This window comes from Podarcis muralis, chromosome 12 (genome assembly GCF_964188315.1).
Source record: "Podarcis muralis chromosome 12, rPodMur119.hap1.1, whole genome shotgun sequence".
Classification (NCBI taxonomy): Eukaryota; Metazoa; Chordata; class Lepidosauria; order Squamata; family Lacertidae; genus Podarcis; species Podarcis muralis.
The window spans coordinates 1,789,361-1,811,731 of record NC_135666.1 but is presented as its reverse complement, the minus strand read 5'-3'; the positions used below and the strand labels follow the sequence as shown (position 1 = coordinate 1,811,731).

The window sequence follows — 22,371 nt, the reverse complement described above, 5'->3', positions numbered from 1 at the left end:
TTTAGTACTATTGGATGCAGTCCTTCAGGCCCTGGAGATTTCAATTCATTTAAAGTAGCTAGGTCCCTACCAATTCTGCAATTCTAGAATTCTATGACATTGCTCTGTTGTTTTCTGCCTGTTAATTGCTATGTTGTTTTAATGGGAATGTTGTGCTGCACATTTTAAGTCTGGGTGCAGTGCTTCCTTTAACATCTTGATGTATTTTTCATTGTGTCTTTAAACGATGGGTATTCATCTTTGTATAAATGGGTGTAACTCCACACGGTGGTCTTCAAATCACTATGTCTGCAAAAGCATTCCTGTTGCCAGAGGGAAGGATCCCCTCTTTACTCTCCCTGTGCACAGTTCTGGGGTGGAACTCTCCTGATGCGCAAAAGCAAAGTTCAGGGGGAGCATGGGGGCATGGAGAGTAGGAGGAAAGGGGGGAGAAGCCCCTTGTGCAACGGATAAGGCTGGTTAGGTGAATCCGGGCAACTTTTTTCTATGGTTTCTTACCAGCTTCCCAACATATACTAGCATTCCACCATCAATATAGCAATAAGACAGAGCAGGAAGAGAGAGATTTCCTCAGCCTCAGAGGAACCCTGATTGCTGCTTTCTCCACAATGCTCCTTCCCTTACCTCATCTGGTTCTTCAGCCACGGCTTCCTCTCCGCTACCATGGAAAGATGGATGAGGAGGTCTTGCTGGCATTCTTCTGTCACCTGCGAGAAATAAAGGGAAGTGGGAGACCATGAGTGCATGCTTTTCTCAGAGAATTAGTGCATCTCTAACCACTGACGGGTCAAAAAAATAGTATCACCTGCTGAGTGCATGTGAGACATTGGTATCCATTTCATATTTTCGTTGTGCAAAAATACACAATTCAGTGTCTTCTCCAAGATGATTAAAAGAACCTGCAGATTAGTTTCAAAATCCACAGAATTTGATCAGAGAAAAAACCGATTCCTCCTTACCCAGGGGCCTCTCTCTGGTGTCCAACGGAGTCCTCTCTGTCTCAAAGGAATCTAAGCCCACTTCTGCAAACAGATCCTTTCCCTGAAGAAGCAACAAAGATTAAAGCAGAGAATGGGGAGATGGATTAGAAAAGAAATGTCTGAGGGGGGAAATTTGGTGGTATCTGATATCATTCCTTGGATGCTTTCCAAAAAAAGGATGGGCCATTAGGAGAGAATTTTGGGATACTCCTGTTCAGAGCCCCTTGGGAGTATCCAGAGGAAAGTCTCTCTCACCTGCTGCTCTGCCTGCTTCCTCTCCTCTGCCTGACTCAGGAGGAATCCTTCAGCCAGGGCCACCGCCTGGGAACTGGTCTCTGCTCCACATTCCCTCACCCAGATCTCCATCTCTGGCGGAAGGACAGCCAGGAACTGCTCCAAGATCACCAGGTCCAGCATCTCAGCTTTCGTGTGCCTTTCTGGCTTCAGCCACTGATGGCAAAGGTGGTGGAGTCGGCTGCAAACCTCTCGGGGTCCTTTGGCCTCCTGGTAGCAGAACTGCCTGAACTGCTGGCTCTGCACATCTGAGTAGAGGGTGTCCTCTTCACCCAGGATCTTCTGTATGGAGCTTTCCCTGAATCCTTCACTGCTCTCAGTTTTGATGGCATGGTCTCTTCCTGCTTCTGGGCCAGCTGAGTCTTGCTCATCCATCTGGGCTCTCAGGAAGCCTCCAAGAGATCAGAAGGAATCCTTGGTCTTCTGCCAAGTTCCGTCTCTCCTCATGAGAGGTGCTACCAAATCCTACAAAGCAAATACATTGTTCTGTTATAAAATTCATACACTGCCAGGAGAAGACAAGATATTCCTTGAGCAAGCATGGTTGAGTCTTGCTAGGAACAAGGCCTGTACCCCCTCACAGCTCAGATTCTTAGCTTTATTCAAGAAACAAGCAGGCAAGGAGGAGAAGCAAGCCTCTATCCCTCCTAGAAGGAAAGTTACCATGCAAAATGTGCAGGCAACTGAAGAGATTTCTGTGCCAAGAATGAGCCTGGTTGCTCCTGCCTTTCAGTATTTTCAGTCTATGAATCCAGTCAGAACGGTAATTGACAAGCGAGTCATTTGTACAGAGTGTAATTTGGACCTTAGGCTAGAAGGGGGGTTCCAACTCTGGGGTCCTCAAGAGCTGCTCTCCCTCCCACTGCCCCTTGGAATCTCCAACATTCGCAAGATTTCATTTCCCAGAAGGTGGAACAAGCAACAAGGGGATCATCTATCTTGGATCTGGTCCTCACCAGCAGGGAAGTACTGGGAAACTTGGGAGGACCTGCCTGGATCAAGGGAAGTAACCATCTTAGTCTATTCTGCCCTGGTCAGACCACACCTGGAATACTGTGTCCAGTTCTGGGCGCCACAATTTAAGAAGGACACTGACAAACTGGAACGTGTGCAGAGGAGGGTGACCAATGTGATCAAGGGTCTGGAAACCAAGCCTTATGAGGAAGGGTTGAGGGAGCCGAGTATGTTTAGCCTGGAAAAGATGAGACTGAGAGGAGGTATGGTCTAAATTTAAACACAAATCATTATCTTCACTTTGAACGCTCCTCCCATGTTCATGCATAGACCAACATTTTATACTATTTTATTGTTAACATAAGGGGGAAATTAATCTTCCTCATTTAACAAGGTTGACTAGGAATCTGGCCATGTGTTGATGACTGTTAACTCTGCTCTCTGTCCCCCCCCCCCTTTTTTTAACAGATATTTATTAGAATTTTACAAAATGAAAAAAGAAAAGAGAAAAATACAAAATAAAGATAGATAAAAAACAATTCCATCATTCCATCACTTTCTTTCATTTGCTTATTTCCCGGACCTCCTCACACCTCCCTTTTTGTATTCCAGTTCAATTTGTTAGTTCAGCAAATCCTTCCCCTCTTTGTTTATCCTAATCTTTAATCTTGAAATAATGTGTAACATTAACTTTTAACTGTTAATACCCCATTTTTTCCATACTCCTTATAGCGTTATAGCTAAAAACCACATAAGTTTCATCCAACATCATTTTAACATTCATTAATTTTACAATATTTCTGTAAGTACTCTTTAAATTTCTTCCAATCTCTGTTTCCCTTTTTTCTTGTTTTGTTTAAACCCATTCACGACCCAGGAACTCATGCACTGACCACCTATAATTCAGCCTATGTTGTGGATTTGCCTGCAAATTTATTATTGTATTTTTGTGATCTAGAGCAGTGTTTCCCAACCGGTGTTCCGCGGCACACTAATGTGCCGCGAGACCTTGCCTGGTGTGCCGTGGGAGGGAGGCGGGCGAGTCGGGCGGCGAGAGGCGGGGCGGCGGCGGCGAGGATCCGCGTCGAGCCGGGGGCGGCTCCGCGGTGGTGGTGCCAAGGTTTCTCTCTCCATTCTCCCCTCACACACACACACAGGAAATAACACAGGATCAGCTAACAGGACCCGGCCAATGGGGCAGCGGCGGGGCAGCGCGCGCAAAAGGGAGGAGCGCGAGACAGCGGACGAGGAGGAGGCCGGCATGTCCGGGCAGCAGCAGCAACAACAGCAGCAGCAACTCCCGGCGACGGCTCCTCAAGCCCCGGGCAACCCTACTCCCTCACCGGCCTCGGCCGCCCTCCTGCTCCACCCACCGCCGCCTCCCCCGCCGCCGCCGGCCACCTCGGCCCCGCCGCCGCCCCCTCCTCTGCCCGCTATCGCCGCCGCCTCAGCTGGGCCCATGCCTGCCGGGAGCGGCGGCAGCAGCAGCAGCAGCAGCGCCCCGGCGCCCTTCCCTCACGGCGGCGACCCGGCCCTCCTGGTTCGGGAGGCGGGCGCGAAAGCCCCACCCCTCGGCGCTCGCCAGCTCCGCGCGCGTCCTTGCCTGGGCGAAGGTGCTTCTTGGACGGGAGGCTGCGGTGACCAAAGACCCCGGCGGCTGGCAGGAGGAAGCGGAGGAGGAGCGGGAGGCTGACCCCGAACTCGTGGGAGGAGGCGAGAGAGAGAAGGCGCTTGGGCAGCCACCCCAAGCCGGCGCACGCGGGCGCCCCTTTGGAGCTGCCCACCTGAGCGCACGGGACAGGAGCGGCGATTTGATTCGCGCCAGGCCACGCTTGCTGCGGAGGGAGGAGGCGCTTCGTGACAGCGCCGACCGAGCCTGAGAGGGAGCAGATCCGAGGGGGATCTCCCCCACCCAGCCACCCCCTCGCCGCCCGCCCTGCTCCTGTCGTGGCAGCTGACGAGCCGACTCGCCCTGACCTGCGGGGTCCCCCACGCCGCCTCCGCTCACGGCGGCGACCCGGCCCTGAACGAGCAGGAGAAGGAGCTCAAGCGGCGCCTCAAGCGGCTCTACCCGGCCGTGGACGAGCAGGAGGAGGAGTTGGAGGAGTCCCTCAGTCCCTCGCTTTGCTGCCTCCTCCCCCCCCACCCCCAAAGCTTGGAGGTTCCCCGGCAAGGGGGAGGGGAAAAAATTGAAACTTACACTTTCGTGCGTCCCTCCCGGCGTGAGGCTGTAATGGTGGTGTGCCTCGAGATTTTTTTCATCAATCAAGTGTGCCTTTGCCCAAAAAAGGTTGGGAAATACTGATCTAGAGATGACACGAAAAGACTCCATCTCTTTAATTGTATCATTTATTACTCCTACGACCCTTGCTTATAAAACCCAATAAAAAAGTTATTCCATAAGTGAAGGGGAAATACAACAGACAGAGACTCAGGCCCCGTCTGCACTGCGTTTGCAAAGCAACAGAGCATTTTGAAGAGCCCTGGCTTCCTCCACAGAATCATGGGAACCATGAATTGGCCTCATTGCTCTTTTAAAACCATCTACATGGTTTTGTATGTTTTGTGATATTATATGCATTGAGACTTTCCTTTATTCTTATAGGTTATGGATTAGTAATTCTTTATTGTACAGTGGTACCTCGGGTTACATACACTTGAGATTACAGACGCTTCAGGTTACAGACTCCGCTAACCCAGAAATATTACCTCGGGTTAAGAACTTTGCTTCAGGATGAGAACAGAAATTGTGCGGTGGCAGCAGGAGGCCCCATTACCTAAAGTGGTGCTTCAGGTTAAGAACAGTTTCAGGTTAAGAACGGACCTCCGGAACGAATTAAGTACGTAACCAGAGGTACCACTGTAACTGATAAGTGTATATTGTTTAATTGTTATTTGTTGATGTTTAATTTTACTGTTTACTATTAGATTATAATGCATTATTGAATATTGTTTTATTTTATATAAGTTGTTTATTTTAATCTTACTGTGACTTTTTATACTGTTTTGGATTTTTATTACTTATTGTTTTGTTGTGTTTTTATACGTGTTGGAAGCTGACCAGAGTGGCTGGGGCAAACTAACCAGATGGGCGGGGTATAATAATAATAATAATAATAATAATAATAATAATAATAATTGTTACTTAGCTTGGTGGGCATCCCTGCCTCCTGCCGAGGGAGTTCGGTAGGTTTAACTCTTCGGCGCATGAAGACGCACCTTTTCTGCCCTCCATCTTCCCACATTCCTTATTTATTTACTGAATAGGTCAAGCTGCGTTTATTGTTTGGGTGGATTTTATGTCGGAATGTTTCCGTCTGGCTGCAACCTCTTCTAACAGATGCGGCTGATTCGTAGATCTGAAGGGGGGCTGTTTGCAGCCCATTGTTTCCTCGCCAAAGCGGCGAGCGTCGCATCCCTACAAAGAGCACCGTTGCAAACCTCCTCCCGAAAACTCGCCCCTTCCCTGGCTCCCCCCCCCCCATGCATGACATGCACAGGACCCTCTCGAATGCATTCCCCCCCCCCGGCAGCCCTGGGACCCCCTTCTCCCCCCTGCACCCAAAGGGGGGAGAGAGGGGAGACTCACCTGATCCACCGAGGGGCCACCAAGGCAGCCCTTGCGCAGGAGACAGACAAAACATGCAGGAAATGACGCGGGGGAGGGAGCTCTGCTCGGCAGGATCTGGCCCCACCCCCTCCGCAATCTCCTTCCCTCTCTAGTAATCCGGCTCAGCTCCTTTTAACCCTTGCAAATCTGAGCGCACCAAGCACACCCCTCTGCGCTTCCTCTCTCCGAAGCAGGAGATCTGTGCATTGCGCACACCCGGAGGAGACGCATCATTTGGGGGGGGGGGCTGTCCTGGCTGGGCTCTGAGCTGCTCCCTCCCTTGGCCACGAACGGGAGGAGCAGCTGGCAGGGAAAAGGCTCTGCAAGAAGCAGGAGTCGCCGTCCTAGGAGAGGAGGAAGAGGGGTCGTCCCGGTGGGTCAACCGATAGTGGGGCTTTCATGCACCTTCCTGTATTTCCCCTTGTACTGATGAACACTCCATGTTGTTAAACAGGGACGACACGTGTGTGTGTGTGTGTGTGAGAGAGAGAGAGAGAGAGAGAAAGAGAGAGGGGGGGGAGGGAGCGCTTTCTAGATCAGGACAAGCAGAACATCGCTGCCGCCCTAGGGGATGCGTAAAGTTGCCTGGGGCTGTTGTCTCTCTGATTGAGTGCTACGCCAGGCTCCAAGCCAGCCATTGGGTGTTAAGCCACGCTTCCTCCGTCGTTTTGTAGCTGACACCCCCAGCACTCTCCCAAAATTCAAAACATATTTTTGCTTTTTTTTCATTTCTTCCATAAAATCTATTCAAAAGCTTGGTTAATCTAAGGTAGGTGTATCTCACTGCAAGCTTCAGTTTTTTGGTAGGGGAAGTGGCATATAAGCTAAGCTGTAAATTTTGTTCTTCAATTTAAAACCAGTTGGAACTAGCACTTCAGGTCCCTCAGCTTCATTCATTCATTCATAAATAAATAAATAAAACACACGTACATCAGAAGAACACATAAGAATCTATAATCCCCATTCCAGCCAAAGGTGACAGAATTCATGAGCTGCAATCCAGCAGTTTCACGCTGCAATCTCTTTTTGAAATTCTTCTCTTGGAGAACAAAAGGTCCTGGGAGAAAAGGTTTAGGGAAAGAGTTGTATTCTCCCCCACTTTATACTTTAATAGGCTTTGGCTTGCAGATGCTCAAATGATCAATGAAGGGCACAATCTGCCTTCCTGTAGCTGCAGGTATGCAGCAAACATGCACAAATGTTCTCAGGGCACAGCCGATCTCAATGCCAGTGACACAGCATCAGAGGAAAAACTGAGTTGTGCAGCACTGTAACTGCAGGGCTAAGTATCCCCATTTGTTTGCTGAATCCACTGAAATTCTAACAAGGGCATGGTGAAAGCACTGTGTGCAAGGAGCTAAATCCAGTTTTTAAAAAAGCTTCAGAACTCTATCCTAGGGGCAATAACGCTTTAGAAACTTAAGTTTTCAGCTCTGCCCCAGCAGGAATATCTTGAGGAGCCAGAAGCTTAGATGAGACCCCAATTTTAGAGAGGCAGGTATCAAAAAAGCGAAACCCATTGATCTATGGTTTCATGTGGCAGAGACTAAGTTCGCAGGAGAGCCATCTTAGAATCAACAACGTAGGTGTATCTCAATGCAAGCTGCAGTTTTTTGGTAGGGGAAGGAAGAGTAGCATATACACTATGGATTCAGCTCTAAGTTTCGTTCTTCAGTTAGAACTAGTTCAGTTTTTCAAAACCAGAGTGTAAATTATTCCCCACTTAACCAAGACCCACGTTCCTCTCTGCTGTCTACTTGAAAAGTAGGACTTGGAAGGTGCTTTCATCTCCCTGACCAAAATGCCCAGAGTGATCCTGCGTTGGTGAATGAAATCAAGGAAGCATCCGAAAGAGTGAGGGCAGAAGGAAATTTAATGAATTTTTTGACATACAATAAAAGTCAGGCAGCAGGTTGCCAGGAACAGACAATGAAAAGTCCTTACCACCTGCTTTTTATTCAATATTTACAGACAGAGGCTTGGAACGCAGCCTCTGGGACTAATGGTGTTGTCCTGCGTGACTCTCCACTCCCTGGGAGCCAGTGTGGTCTAGTGGTTAAGAGCCGTAGTCTGGGGAACCGGGTTCGCTTCCCCGCTCCTCCACATGCAGAGGAGTCACACTTGGGCCAGTCACACTTCTCTGAAGTCTCTCAGCCCCACTCACCTCACAGAGTGTTTGTTGTGGGGGAGGAAGGGAAAGGAGAATGTTAGCCACTTTGAGACTCCTTCAGGTAGTGATAAAGCGGGATATCAAATCCAAACTCTTCCTCTTCTTCCCTTTTTCTCCCTCATTTGTCACCTTCTCCCCTACGGGTGGCACTGAGGGCCCTTTGCTCTACAGTGGTACCTCGGGTTAAGAACTCAATTCGTTCTGGAGGTCTGTTCTTAACCTGAAACTGTTCTTAACCTGAAGCACCACTTTAGTTAATGGGGCCTCCTGCTGCTGCACTGCCAGAGCACAATTTCTGTTCTCATCCTGAAGCAAAGTTCTAAACCCGAGGTAATATTTCTGGGTTAGCAGAGTCTGTAACCTGAAGTGTATGTAACCCGAGCTACCACTGTACTTTCAAGGCTTGCCGGGGTCTGGGAGAGGGGGGTCTAGAATGCTTTCTAAAGACACTGTGTCTGTCAGCTATTGCCCTCCTAGTGATTCCTCTTCCTCCTCCTCATCTCCCCTTATTTCCCAGCTTTCCCCATCATCTTCTTCTCTGGAAAGGTCAGGCTGGTGAGGTGGTCTCCACCATTCCTCCTCTGCCCAGTCCCTAACACCATGGAAAAGGAACAAAAAACAAGCCAACTGGAATGGGTGCAGAGGAGGGTGACCAAGACATTCAAGGGTCTGGAAACCAAGCCTTATGAGGAATGGTCAGCCTAGAAAAGAAGACACTGAGAAGAGATATAATAGCCATCTTCAAATATCTCAAGGGCTGTCTCATGGAAGAGGAGACAAGGTGAAGAAAGCCTGTTTTGTGCTGCTCTGGAAGATAGAACCTGAAGCAATGGGTGCAAGTTGCAAGAAAAGAGAATCAGACTAAACATCAGGAAGAACCTTCTACGGGTAAGAGCTATTCAACGGTGGAACAGGCTGCCTCAGAAGGAGGTGGGTTCTCCTTCCATGGAGGTTTTTAAGCAGAGGTTGCATGCTCATCTGCCATAGTGTAGATTCCTGCATTCCAGGTGGGTGAACTAGACAACACACAGAGTCCTCTCAAATGCTACAGCTCCATAATTCTGAGACGCTATGGTTCTCCTCAATGTGAGTTTCTTGATGGAAAGTGTGAAACTGGAGCTATGGCTGAAGCTCATTTCACATTACAAACATTTCTATGGTTTCCAACATATGAATTCTTTGACGGTGAGTGGGTAAAGCTCTTTCTACATTCCAAAACTTATATGGTTTCTCCCCACGGTAAGTTAATTGATGAGAAGTGAGACTGGCCCTCTGTTTGAAGCTCTTCCACATTCCAAGGACCGATATGGTTCCTTCTCATATGAATTCTTTGATGGTACATAAGACTGGCTCTCTGAGTGAAGCTCTTTCCACATTCCAGGCACTGATATGGTTTCTCCCCTGTATGAATTCTTTGATGGGAAGTCAGACTATCTTTCCGACTGAAGTTCTTTCCACATTCCAAACAAGGATAGGGATTCTCCCCAGTGTGTATTATTTGGTGGGAAGTGAGCATATTCTTCCAGCTGAACCGCTTTCCACACTCCAAGCACTCATACGGTTTCTCTCCTGTATGTATTCTTTCATGGTACATGAGACCAGCTCTGTGAGTGAACCTCTTTCCACACTCCAAGCACTGATATGGCTTCTCCCCTGTATGAATTCTGTAATGGGAAGTGAGCTCACTCTTCTGACGGAAACTCTTTCCACATTCCAGGCAAAGATAGGGTTTTTCCCCTGTATGAACTTTTTGATGAGAAGTGAGAATATTCTTCCCATAGAACCCCTTCCCACATTCCAAGCACTGATAAGGTTTCTCTCCTGTATGAATTCTTTGATGGGAAGTGAGACTATCCTTCCGACTGAAGCTCTTTCCGCATTCTAAGCACGGATAGGTGTTCTCCCCTGTGTGAATTATCTTGTGGGAAGTGAGCATATTCTTCCAGCTGAACCTCTTCCCACATTCCAAGCACTCATATGGTTTCTCCCCTGTATGAATTCTTTGATGGGACATGAGACCAGCTTTGTGAGCGAAGTTCTTTCCACATTCCAAGCACTTATATGGTTTCTCCCCTGTATGTATTCTTTTATGGGACATGAGAGCGGCCCTCTGGGTGAAGCTCTTTCCACATTCTAAGCAGTGATATGGTTTCTCCCCTGTATGAATCCTTTGATGGAGAGTGAGACTATCCTTGCGACTAAAGCTCTTCCCACATTCCAAGCACGGATAGGGATTTTCCCCTGTGTGAATTATTTGGTGGGAAGTGAGCATTGTCTTCCAACTGAACTTTTTTCCACACTCCAAGCACTCGTATGGTTTCTCCCCTGTATGGAATCTTTGATGGTACACAAGGCCAGCTCTGTGAGTGAAGCTCTTTCCACATTCCATGCACTCATATGGTTTCTCCCCTGTATGAGTTCTTTGATGGGAAGTGAGCTCGCTCTTCTGACGGAAACTCTTTCCACATTCCAAGCACTGATAGGGTTTATCCGCTGTATGAGTTTTTTCATGAGAAGTGAGCATATTCTTCCCATAGAACCCCTTCCCACATTTTAAGCACTGATATGGTTTCTCCCCTGTATGAATCCTTTGATGGGAAGTGAGACTATCCTTCTGACGGAAGCTCTTTCCACATTCCAAGCAAGTATAGGGTTTCTCCCCTGTATGAATTCTTTGATGGAAAGTTAGACTTTGCTTCCGACTGAAGCTCTTTCCACATACCATGCACTGATATGGTTTCTCCCCTGTATGAATTCTTTGATGGAAAGTGAAAGCATCCTTTCGACTGAAGCTCTTCCCACATTCCAAACACTGATAGGGTTTTTCTCCTGTATGAATTTTTTGGTGGGAAGTGAAACTTCTCTTCCAACTGAAACTCTTTCCACAGTCTTGGCACTGATATGGTTTCTCTGTGCTGTGAGTTATTTGATGAGAAGTGAGGTTGGATTTCCGACAGAAGTTCTTTCCACATTCCGAACACTGATGTTGTTTCTTCCCCAAGAGATTTGTTAGATTGTTAGTGGAGTGGGAGTTCTGACTCAATATCTTTCCAGACCCTGAATATTTAAGCGGCTTCTCCTGTGTGTGGATTCTGTCGGGGTCTTCCTCATTCATTTGCAATTCTTCAGCACCTGCACCAAAGAGAGAAATTCATTAGAGCTTCAGGAAGAAATGCAGCTCTTTAATATTGGAACAACAAAGATAAAAAAGCCAGGATCTTTTCTTTTACGTCTTTTGTTGAGCCGAAACATCTCCAATCTCATGTCATTTGTCAAACAAAAATGGAAACAACAAAAACAAAAAACCTGACTGAAGTTTCTTCAACTTTCCAAACAACTTCCCAAACAACTTTAAAGCCTACATTTTAAAATGCTTGGGCAGTTCAGTCCAGCCAGATCATTGTTTAAAAAGGCAAAAGGAAGAATATTTGCAGACCAAACAGCAGAAAGCCCCACATCCAACATGAGCTGCGAGAGTCTTAGAATCCCAGATGCCAGAAGTAGCATTGTTGAAATACATCAAGATATAGGTTTGTTACATAGGATTTAAAAACTGATATCACAATCCAACAGGGAGCCTTACCAAGCGAGTCCATGATCCCACGATTCTCCTCCATGACTTCTTTATGCAGAGCTCTCTGGTCAGGATCCAGCAACGCCCATTCCTCGTCTGTGAAATGAACAGCTATATCTTCAAAGCACACTGGACCCTAAAAGGAAAAGAAAAGTATCTTCCTCTTAGCTTAAAGATCATCTACCACACAGGTAATGACTGACCAGTAAGAGTGTCATCAACACCAAGAAAGGTCCTAGAACAGAGAATGAAACAGTCGGTCTGTGAGCTCTTAGAAAAGGCAGATTAAAATAAAGAAAGAGAAACCCATTAAAAAGAAGAGTCTTTTTAAATATCTTCTAAAATAATTGTTTTAATTTATTTTGACTATGGCCGACCACCATGGCTACCTACTTGAACCACTGATCTAGGGCAGTTATGGCAAACCTTTTAGAGACCGAGTGCCCAAACTGCAACCCAAAACCCACTTATTTATCACAAAGTGACAACATGGCAATTCACCTGTATATCTCATTTTTTCTGTGTGTTTCACGTTTCTTCTTTACGACTGGTGTTGTAATAAATAATCCTTCATAAAAGTTATTGCATTACATTCTTCATTAAATTATATTTCTGTTGATATATAATTTTATGGTATAACTCAGTGCTTTTTTTCTTTAAAAATGTTTAGGGGTACTCTCATTTTGACTCAAGAAAATCATCACAGGGGGGAAATGAATACAGTTCAAATCTGGAAAAATAAATAGAGTGAATTTCTTCTCCGGTTAAATTCACAAAATGTTTAGGGGCATGCATCCCCCTGCGTCCCCACAGAGAAAAAAGCCTTATTATTACTCCAAAATAAAGTGGTGTCATGAGCCATCAAACCTCGGAAGCACATTTTTCCCAGTAGGTTCCACAATTTTGGCCACTAATGTACACTGGAGGGCTGTACTAAGAGCCACCCTCTCCCAATTTTTAATATGAGATAATAATGATTATCTGCATGCGCACATACAAATATAAATAAATAAATAAACCCAGCCAGATGGGCAGGGTATGAATAATATATTATTATTTCTCTGTTGGCTTCCAAGGGAAAGCCTATTGAACATGTAAACCCAGCAGCCCCTTCTTAGGTTGCCGTCTTTATACGCTTACTGACCTGGGAGTTAAGCCCTGCTGAACTTAAGGCGGCTTACTCCTGAGTAGGAAAAACAGACTGGCGGGTTAGGGTTACCTCATCTGGTTCTACAGCCACTGCTTCCTCTCCGCTACCATGGAAAGAAGGATGAGGAGCTCTTGCTGGCATCCCTCTGTCACCTGCGAGAAATAAAGGGAGGTGGGAAACTACGAGTGCATGCTTTCCTTAGAGGCGAATTAGTGCATCTCTAACCACAGACGGACCAAAGAAATAGTAGTAATAGTAATAATAATAATAAGAAGAAGAAGAAGAAGTTTTATTTATACTGCGCCCTCCCCAGCCAAGGCCGGGCTCAGGGTGGCTAACAAGCAATAATAAAAACAAGTTGAATGAATACAACTTAAAAACAAGATTAAAATACAACATTAAAATATTGAAACATTAAAATATTAAAATGCAACCTCATCACAGGAGGAGAAAAGGAAAAAGGAAAAAGAAAGAGGGAGGGAATCATATTGGCTCCAAGCCAAAGGCCAGGCAGAACAACTCTGTCTTACAGGCCCTGCGGAAAGAGATCAGATCCTGCAGGGCCCTGGTCTCATGAGGCAGAGCGTTCCACCAGGCCGGGGCCAGTGTTGAAAAGGCCCTGGCTCTGGTTGAAGCCAATCTGACTTCCTTAGGGCCTGGGACCACTAGGGTGTTGCTATTTATGGACATTGAGGCTCTCCGTGGGGCAGACCGGGAGAGGCGGTCCCGTAGGTACGAGGGTCCTAGGCCGTGAAGGGCTTTAAAGGTCCAAACCAGGACCTTAAATCCGACCCTGTACTCCACCGGGAGCCAGTGCAGCTGGAAAAGCACTGGGTGCTTTTAGTAGTAAAACGTAAAGGCAAAGGTCTCCTGAACGGTTAAGTCCAGTCAAAGGGAACTATGGGGTGAAGCGCTCATCTCACTGCAGGCTGAGGGAGCCGGCACTTGTCCTCAGACAGCTTTCCGGGTCATGTGGCCAGCAGGACTAAACTGCTTCTGGCACAAGAAGACACCGTGACAGAAGCCAGAGCGCACGGAAACACCGTTTGCCTTCCTGCCGCAGCGGCACCTATTTGCAGTGGTACCTCGGGTTAAGAACTTAATTCTTTCTGGAGGTCTGTTCTTTGTCATGTGACAAAGACACACGAGAGCAGAAGCAGCAAAGCAGGCTGGGAAGTGCTGGGACTGCACAATCATTTGGGCCTAGTCAAGTTCTTCAGGCCTAACTGCTAAATGCTGAGTCACTCTGTCATGTGACTCATTCGCCTTAGAAGTAGCAGCCATTTTCTCTCTGTGTTCCCAGTAAGATTTCAGTCAGAGTCAGTTGTGAGCAGAGTCAGTATGTAATCTCAGTCAAACTGTTTGGAACCAAGTGGTTTATGAAGAAGTTTATTTTAACTCAGTAAAGCTCTTATTCTTTCACTTAAAAACTCTGCATTATTAATTTACGCCGCGCGTCATTCTTAACCTGAAACAGTTCTAACCCAGGGGTCTGCAACCTTTAAGACAAAAAGAGCCACTTGGACCCATTTTCGAAGGGGGAAAAAACTGGGAGCCGCAAAACCATTGCGACATTTAAAACAAATACCGTATTTTTCGCTCCATAGGACGCACTTTTTCCCTCCTAAAATGTAAGGGAAAAAGTCTGTGCGTCTTATGGAGCGAATGTGTGGTCCCTGGAGCCAAATCGCTGTTGCCCTGCGCTCCTGGGCTGCTCTTTAGGAGTGGGGGGAGGAGCCACGGTGCTCTGCCGGCAGCCTCCGTTTTCCCCTGAAGCCCCGGCAACGTTTGCAAGCAGCGGGAAGGCTGTGCGCTCCCGGGCTGCTCTTTGGGGGTGGGGGGAGGAGCCACGCGGCTCTGCCGGCAGCCTCCGTTTTCCCCTGAAGCCCCGGCAACGTTTGCAAGCAGCGGGAAGGCTGTGCGCTCCCGGGCTGCTCTTTGGGGGTGGGGGGAGGAGCCACGCGGCTCTGCCGGCAGCCTCTGCTTTCCCCTGAAGCCCCGGCAACGTTTGCAAGCAGCGGGAAGGCTGTGCGCTCCCGGGCTGCTCTTTGGGGGTGGGGGGAGGAGCCACGCGGCTCTGCCGGCAGCCTCCGCTTTCCCCTGAAGCCCCGGCAACGTTTGCAAGCAGCGGGAAGGCTGTGCGCTCCCGGGCTGCTCTTTGGGGGTGGGGGGAGGAGCCACGCGGCTCTGCCGGCAGCCTCCGTTTTCCCCTGAAGCCCCGGCAACGTTTGCAAGCAGCGGGAAGGCTGTGCGCTCCCGGGCTGCTCTTTGGGGGTGGGGGGAGGAGCCACGCGGCTCTGCCGGCAGCCTCTGCTTTCCCCTGAAGCCCCGGCAACGTTTGCAAGCAGCGGGAAGGCTGTGCGCTCCCGGGCTGCTCTTTGGGGGTGGGGGGAGGAGCCACGCGGCTCTGCCGGCAGCCTCCGCTTTCCCCTGAAGCCCCGGCAACGTTTGCAAGCAGCGGGAAGGCTGTGCGCTCCCGGGCTGCTCTTTGGGGGTGGGGGGAGGAGCCACGCGGCTCTGCCGGCAGCCTCTGCTTTCCCCTGAAGCCCCGGCAACGTTTGCAAGCAGCGGGAAGGCTGTGTGCTCCCGGGCTGCTCTTTGGGGGTGGGGGGAGGAGCCACGCGGCTCTGCCGGCAGCCTCTGCTTTCCCCTGAAGCCCCGGCAACGTTTGCAAGCAGCGGGAAGGCTGTGCGCTCCCGGGCTGCTCTTTGGGGGTGGGGGGAGGAGCCACGCGGCTCTGCCGGCAGCCTCTGCTTTCCCCTGAAGCCCCGGCAACGTTTGCAAGCAGCGGGAAGGCTGTGCGCTCCCGGGCTGCTCTTTGGGGGTGGGGGGAGGAGCCACGCGGCTCTGCCGGCAGCCTCTGCTTTCCCCTGAAGCCCCGGCAACGTTTGCAAGCAGCGGGAAGGCTGTGTGCTCCCGGGCTGCTCTTTGGGGGTGGGGGGAGGAGCCACGCGGCTCTGCCGGCAGCCTCTGCTTTCCCCTGAAGCCCCGGCAACGTTTGCAAGCAGCGGGAAGGCTGTGCGCTCCCGGGCTGCTCTTTGGGGGTGGGGGGAGGAGCCACGCGGCTCTGCCGGCAGCCTCCGCTTTCCCCTGAAGCCCCGGCAACGTTTGCAAGCAGCGGGAAGGCTGTGCGCTCCCGGGCTGCTCTTTGGGGGTGGGGGGAGGAGCCACGCGGCTCTGCCGGCAGCCTCCGTTTTCCCCTGAAGCCCCGGCAACGTTTGCAAGCAGCGGGAAGGCTGTGCGCTCCCGGGCTGCTCTTTGGGGGTGGGGGGAGGAGCCACGCGGCTCTGCCGGCAGCCTCTGCTTTCCCCTGAAGCCCCGGCAACGTTTGCAAGCAGCGGGAAGGCTGTGCGCTCCCGGGCTGCTCTTTGGGGGTGGGGGGAGGAGCCACGCGGCTCTGCCGGCAGCCTCTGCTTTCCCCTGAAGCCCCGGCAACGTTTGCAAGCAGCGGGAAGGCTGTGCGCTCCCGGGCTGCTCTTTGGGGGTGGGGGGAGGAGCCACGCGGCTCTGCCGGCAGCCTCCGCTTTCCCCTGAAGCCCCGGCAACGTTTGCAAGCAGCGGGAAGGCTGTGCGCTCCCGGGCTGCTCTTTGGGGGTGGGGGGAGGAGCCACGCGGCTCTGCCGGCAGCCTCCGCTTTCCCCTGAAGCCCCGGCAACGTTTGCAAGCAGCGGGAAGGCTGTGCGCTCCCGGGCTGCTCTTTGGGGGTGGGGGGAGGAGCCACGCGGCTCTGCCGGCAGCCTCTGCTTTCCCCTGAAGCCCCGGCAACGTTTGCAAGCAGCGGGAAGGCTGTGTGCTCCCGGGCTGCTCTTTGGGGGTGGGGGGAGGAGCCACGCGGCTCTGCCGGCAGCCTCTGCTTTCCCCTGAAGCCCCGGCAACGTTTGCAAGCAGCGGGAAGGCTGTGCGCTCCCGGGCTGCTCTTTGGGGGTGGGGGGAGGAGCCACGCGGCTCTGCCGGCAGCCTCTGCTTTCCCCTGAAGCCCCGGCAACGTTTGCAAGCAGCGGGAAGGCTGTGCGCTCCCGGGCTGCTCTTTGGGGGTGGGGGGAGGAGCCACGCGGCTCTGCCGGCAGCCTCTGCTTTCCCCTGAAGCCCCGGCAACGTTTGCAAGCAGCGGGAAGGCTGTGTGCTCCCGGGCTGCTCTTTGGGGGTGGGGGGAGGAGCCACGCGGCTCTGCCGGCAGCCTCTGCTTTCCCCTGAAGCCCCGGCAACGTTTGCAAGCAGCGGGAAGGCTGTGCGCTCCCGGGCTGCTCTTTGGGGGTGGGGGGAGGAGCCACGCGGCTCTGCCGGCAGCCTCCGCTTTCCCCTGAAGCCCCGGCAACGTTTGCAAGCAGCGGGAAGGCTGTGCGCTCCCGGGCTGCTCTTTGGGGGTGGGGGGAGGAGCCACGCGGCTCTGCCGGCAGCCTCCGCTTTCCCCTGAAGCCCCGGCAACGTTTGCAAGCAGCGGGAAGGCTGTGCGCTCCCGGGCTGCTCTTTGGGGGTGGGGGGAGGAGCCACGCGGCTCTGCCGGCAGCCTCTGCTTTCCCCTGAAGCCCCGGCAACGTTTGCAAGCAGCGGGAAGGCTGTGCGCTCCCGGGCTGCTCTTTGGGGGTGGGGGGAGGAGCCACGCGGCTCTGCCGGCAGCCTCTGCTTTCCCCTGAAGCCCCGGCAACGTTTGCAAGCAGCGGGAAGGCTGTGCGCTCCCGGGCTGCTCTTTGGGGGTGGGGGGAGGAGCCACACGGCTCTGCCGGCAGCCTCTGCTTTCCCCTGAAGCCCCGGCAACGTTTGCAAGCAGCGGGAAGGCTGTGCGCTCCCGGGCTGCTCTTTGGGGGTGGGGGGAGGAGCCACGCGGCTCTGCCGGCAGCCTCCGCTTTCCCCTGAAGCCCCGGCAACGTTTGCAAGCAGCGGGAAGGCTGTGCGCTCCCGGGCTGCTCTTTGGGGGTGGGGGGAGGAGCCACGGTGCTCTGCCGGCAGCCTCCGCTTTCCCCTGAAGCCCCGGCAACGTTTGCAAGCAGCGGGAAGGCTGTGTGCTCCCGGGCTGCTCTTTGGGGGTGGGGGGAGGAGCCACGCGGCTCTGCCGGCAGCCTCTGCTTTCCCCTGAAGCCCTGACAAGGTTTGCAAGCAGAGGGAAGGCTGTGCTCCTTTGCCCCGCACTCCTGGGGTGCTTTTTGGGGGTGGAGTGGGGAGTCACACTGCTCTGCCTGCAGCCTTTGCTTTCCCCTGAAGCCCCGACAAGGTTTGCAAGCAGAAGGGAAGGCTGTGTGCTCCTGGGGTGCTCTTTGGGGGTGGGGGGGAGGAGCTACACTGCTCTGCCTGCAGCCTTTGCTTTCCCCTGAAGCTCCGACAAGGTTTGCAAGCAGAAGGGAAGGCTGTGTGCTCCTGGGCTGCTCTTTGGGGGTGGGGGGGAGGAGCTACACTGCTCTGCCTGCAGCCTTTGCTTTCCCCTGAAGCTCCGACAAGGTTTGCAAGCAGAAGGGAAGGCTGTGTGCTCCTGGGGTGCTCTTTGGGGGTGGGGGGGGAGGAGCTACACTGCTCTGCCTGCAGCCTTTGCCTTCCCCTGAAGCTCCGACAAGGTTTGCAAGCAGAAGGGAAGGCTGTGTGCTCCTGGGCTGCTCTTTGGGGGTGGGGGGGAGGAGCCACGCGGCTCTGCTGGCAGCTTCTGCTTTCTCCTGAAGTCCCAACAAGGTTTGCATGCAGAGGGAAGGCTGTGTGCTCCTGGGGTGCTCTTTGGGGGTGGGGGGGAGGAGCTACACTGCTCTGCCTGCAGCCTTTGCTTTCCCCTGAAGTCCCGACAAGGTTTGCAAGCAGAGGGAAGGCTGTGTGCTCTTTGGGGTGGGGGGAGGAGCCACACTGCTCTGCCTACAGCCTTTGCTTTCCCCTGAAGCCCCGACAAGGTTTGCATGCAGAGGGAAGGCTGTGTGCTCCTGGGGTGCTCTTTGCCCTGCACCCCTGGGATGCTTGGTGGGGAGCAGCAAATTGCTGTCTCTCAGTGCCTCCTTATTCAACTGCAGAGGATTGCCTAACAGGATTCTGAGCTCCATTTGAAGTTTAAAAATATTAAGTTTGGGGATTTCTTCAAGTAGCAGTTTTGCAGAAATAGTCATAAATACATGCAAAGCATCTCCACAAACCAGTAATATGAGCTCAGCTACAACTGAGCAGGCATCTGGCTCAGGAACAGTTTAAACTGCACAACTATAACCAGACATCCTGTGTGTTTGTGTGTGGACCATGTTCCTGGCAGCTAATCTTTATTGCTGAAAAGAGACACTGATATTCCACTCCAAATCTATAATTCATTGTACAAATTCTTACAAGTACAGTCCACCTATACCAAACCAAAAACATTGTGTTCTCTTGTTATTGAATGGAAGCTATTTATCTGCCCTCTTTTCCTCCTCTGTTCTTTGCTCAGTCACTCCATTTTGAATCTTCCTTTCAAAACAACCATGCCTGTTTTGAGAAAACTTCAGAGATTTAGGAACTGGAGCGCAATCATTTTATCTCTTTGCTGTTCCTCCATACTCCAAGCACTTCTCATTTGCACAGCCCTGGTTTCTCTCCCTGACTATTAATATTCTTGATTAATAACAGTAAAATGCTCAAATTTTAGTTTTTGTGACTGCTGCCAATACTGACTTCCCAGTGATAATGAAAACAGCTGCATTATAATGGAATGTCTGTCCTTTTCCCATTCACTTCATTATATACCGTGGCTCGCTTTAAAGCAGCAAAGTGGACAGGAGCCACACACTTTGCTGTTTTAAATAGCTTAGTACAACATTTGAGTCCGATTTTTTTTTCTTGTTTTCCTGCTCTAAAAACTTGGTGCGTCTTTTCGTCAGGAGCGTCCTATGGAGCGAAAAATACGGTATATCTCCGGAGCCACGATCTGACAGCGGGCGGGAAGGTGACGTCGGGACGGTGTGCGACTAACGCACGCACCGCCCCCATGCGACGTCACAGCCAGTACAGCGCCTGCCACAGTGGGGAGTGTCGGGGCGCACAATGCGCCTCCTCCCCTCGCTAGTATCCGCCCCGGAGCCGCAGCAAAGGTGTAAAAGAGCCACATGCGGCTCCGGGGCCGCGGGTTGCAGACCCCTGTCTTAACCTGAAGCACCACTTTAGCTAATGGGACCTCCCGCCGCTGCCGCGCCGCCGGAGCACGATTTCTGTTCTCATCCTGAAGCAAAGTTCTTAACCCGAGGTACTATTTCTGGGTTAGCAGAGTCTGTAACCTGAAGCATCTGTAACCCAAGGTACCACTGTATCTACTTCCACTGGTGTGCTTTTGAACTTCTAGGTTGGGAGAAGTTGGGACAGAGCAATGGGAGCTCACTCCGTCACAGGGATTTGAACTGCTGACCTTGCTGTCGGCAAGTCCAAGAGGAGGCTCAGCGGTTTAGACCACAGCGCCACCTGCTGAGTACATGCACGATGTTTGTACCCATTTTATATATTTATATTTTATATAAATATTTTATATTTTAATCTAAGAAGATTAAAAGAACCCGCAGATTAGTTTCAAAATCCACAGAATGTGACCAAATGGAGGGAAAAACCCTTCCTCCTTACCCGTTGGCCTCTCTTTGGTTTCGAATGGAATCCTCTCAAAGGAATCGATGTCCATTTCTGCAAACAGATCCTTTTCCTGAAAGAGCAACAAGGATTCAAAACAGAATGGGGAGAAGGATTCAGAAAGGATTGACAGCGACAAATACTTTATGGTATAAGAGATCATTCCTAGGCTGTTCCCCCCCCCAAAAAAAATATGGACCATTAGGAGAGAATTTGGGGATACTCTCCCTCCTGTTCGGAGCCCCTTGGGAGTATCCAGGGGGAAGCCTCTCTCACCTGCTTTCTCTCTGCCTGCTTCCTCTCCTTTGCCTGGCTCAGGAGGAATCCTTCGGCCAGGGCCACCGCCTGGGAACTGGTCTCTGCTCCACATTCCCTCACCCAGCTCTCCATCTCCGGTGGAAGGACAGCCAGGAACTGCTCCAAGATCACCAGGTCCAGCATCTCAGCTTTTGTATGCCTTTCTGGCTTCAACCACCGACAGTCAAGGTTGTAGAGTCGGCTGCAAACCTCTCGAGGTCCTTTGGCCTCCTGGTAGCACAACTGCCTGAACTGCTTGCTCTTCATATCTGAGCAAACGGTGTCCTCCTCCCCCAGGATCTTCTGTACAGAGTTTTCCAAAAATGCCCCACTGCTCTCGGTTTTGATGGCATGGCCTCTTATTGCTTCACTGCTAGCTGAGTCTTTCTCATCCATCTGGGCTCTCAGGAAGTCTCCAAGAGATCGGAAGGAATCCTTGGTCTTCCGCCAAGTTCTGTCTGTCCTTATGAGAGCTGCTAGCAAATCCTACAAAGCAAATATATTGTTCTGTTATAAAATTCATACACTGTCAGGAGAAGATAAGATGCTACTTGAGCAAGCATGGTTGAGTCTTCCTAAGAACCAGGCCTCTACTCCACACAGCCCAGACTCTGAGCTTTCTTTAACAAGCAAACAAACATAAGGAAGAAGTAGGAAAAGCAAGCCTCTATCCCACCTAGAAGGAAAGTTACCATGCAAAATGTGCAGGCATCTGAAGGGATTTCTGTGCCAAGAATGAGCCTGGTTGCTCCTGCCTTTCAGTATTTTCAGTCTATGAATCCAGTCAGAACGGTAACTGACAAGTGAGTCATTTGTACAGAGTGTAATTTGGACCCTAGGCTAGAAGGGGGGTTCCAACTCTGGGGTCCTCAAGAGCTGCTCTCCCTCCCACCACCCCTTGGAATCTCCAACATTCGCAAGATTTCATTTCCCAGAAGGTGGAAGAAGCAACAAGGGGATCATCTATCTTGGATCTGGTCCTCACCAGTGGGGAAGTACTGGGAAACTTGGGAGGACCTGGCCAGAAGAAGGGAAGTAACCGTCTCACTCTGTTCTGCAATGGTCAGACCACACCTGGAATACTATGTCCAGTCAGTGGCGTAGCGTGGGTTGTCAGCACCCGGGGCAAGGCAAGTAATTCGCGCCCCCTAACCAGTGGATATGCGCCCCCTAACCCATGGATTTGCCCTAACCCCAGATGTTGCGCCCGGTGCGGCCGGCCCCCCCTGCACCCCCCATGCTACGCCACTGTGTCCAGTTCTGGGCGCCACAATTTAAAAAGGTTGTGGACAAGCTGGAACATGTGCAGAGGAGGGTGACCAATGTGATCAAGGGTCTGGAAACCAAGCCTTATGAGGAAGGGTTGAGGGAGCCAAGTATGTTTAGCCTGGGAAAAGAGGAGACTGAGAGAGGAGGTATGGTCTAAATTTAAACACAAATCATTATCTTCACTTTGAACGCTCCTCCCATGTTCATGCACAGACCAACACTTTATACTGTTTTATTGCCAACATAAGGTGGAAATTATTACTCTGTGTGGAGTAGAGGCCTGGTTCTTAGGAAGACTCAACCATGCTTGCTCAAGGAGCATCTTATCTTCTCCTGACAGTGTATGAATTCGCGGTTCGAATCCCCGCGGCGGGGTGCGCTCCCGTTGCTCGGTCCCAGCGCCTGCCAACCTATCAGTTCGAAAGCACCTTTGGGTGCAAGTAGATAAATAGGGACCGCTTACCAGCGGGAAGGTAAACAGCGTTCCGTGTGCTGCGCTGGCTTGCCAGATGCAGCTTTGTC

General features: G+C 51.1%; 1 protein-coding gene across 1 annotated transcript in view; it reads right to left on the bottom strand.

Annotated features, from left to right (window-relative positions):
* LOC114607674 (uncharacterized) overlaps window positions 1–22,371 on the bottom strand; it is a 108,516-nt gene that overhangs the window by 4,701 nt on the left and 81,444 nt on the right. The window contains 10 exon segments of the mRNA XM_077916264.1: window positions 625–707; window positions 960–1,041; window positions 1,236–1,670; window positions 9,155–9,291; window positions 9,294–9,326; window positions 9,329–11,140; window positions 11,592–11,718; window positions 12,802–12,884; window positions 20,281–20,356; window positions 20,560–21,066. Coding sequence (XP_077772390.1) covers window positions 625–707; window positions 960–1,041; window positions 1,236–1,670; window positions 9,155–9,291; window positions 9,294–9,326; window positions 9,329–11,140; window positions 11,592–11,718; window positions 12,802–12,884; window positions 20,281–20,356; window positions 20,560–21,066 — 3,375 coding nt within the window.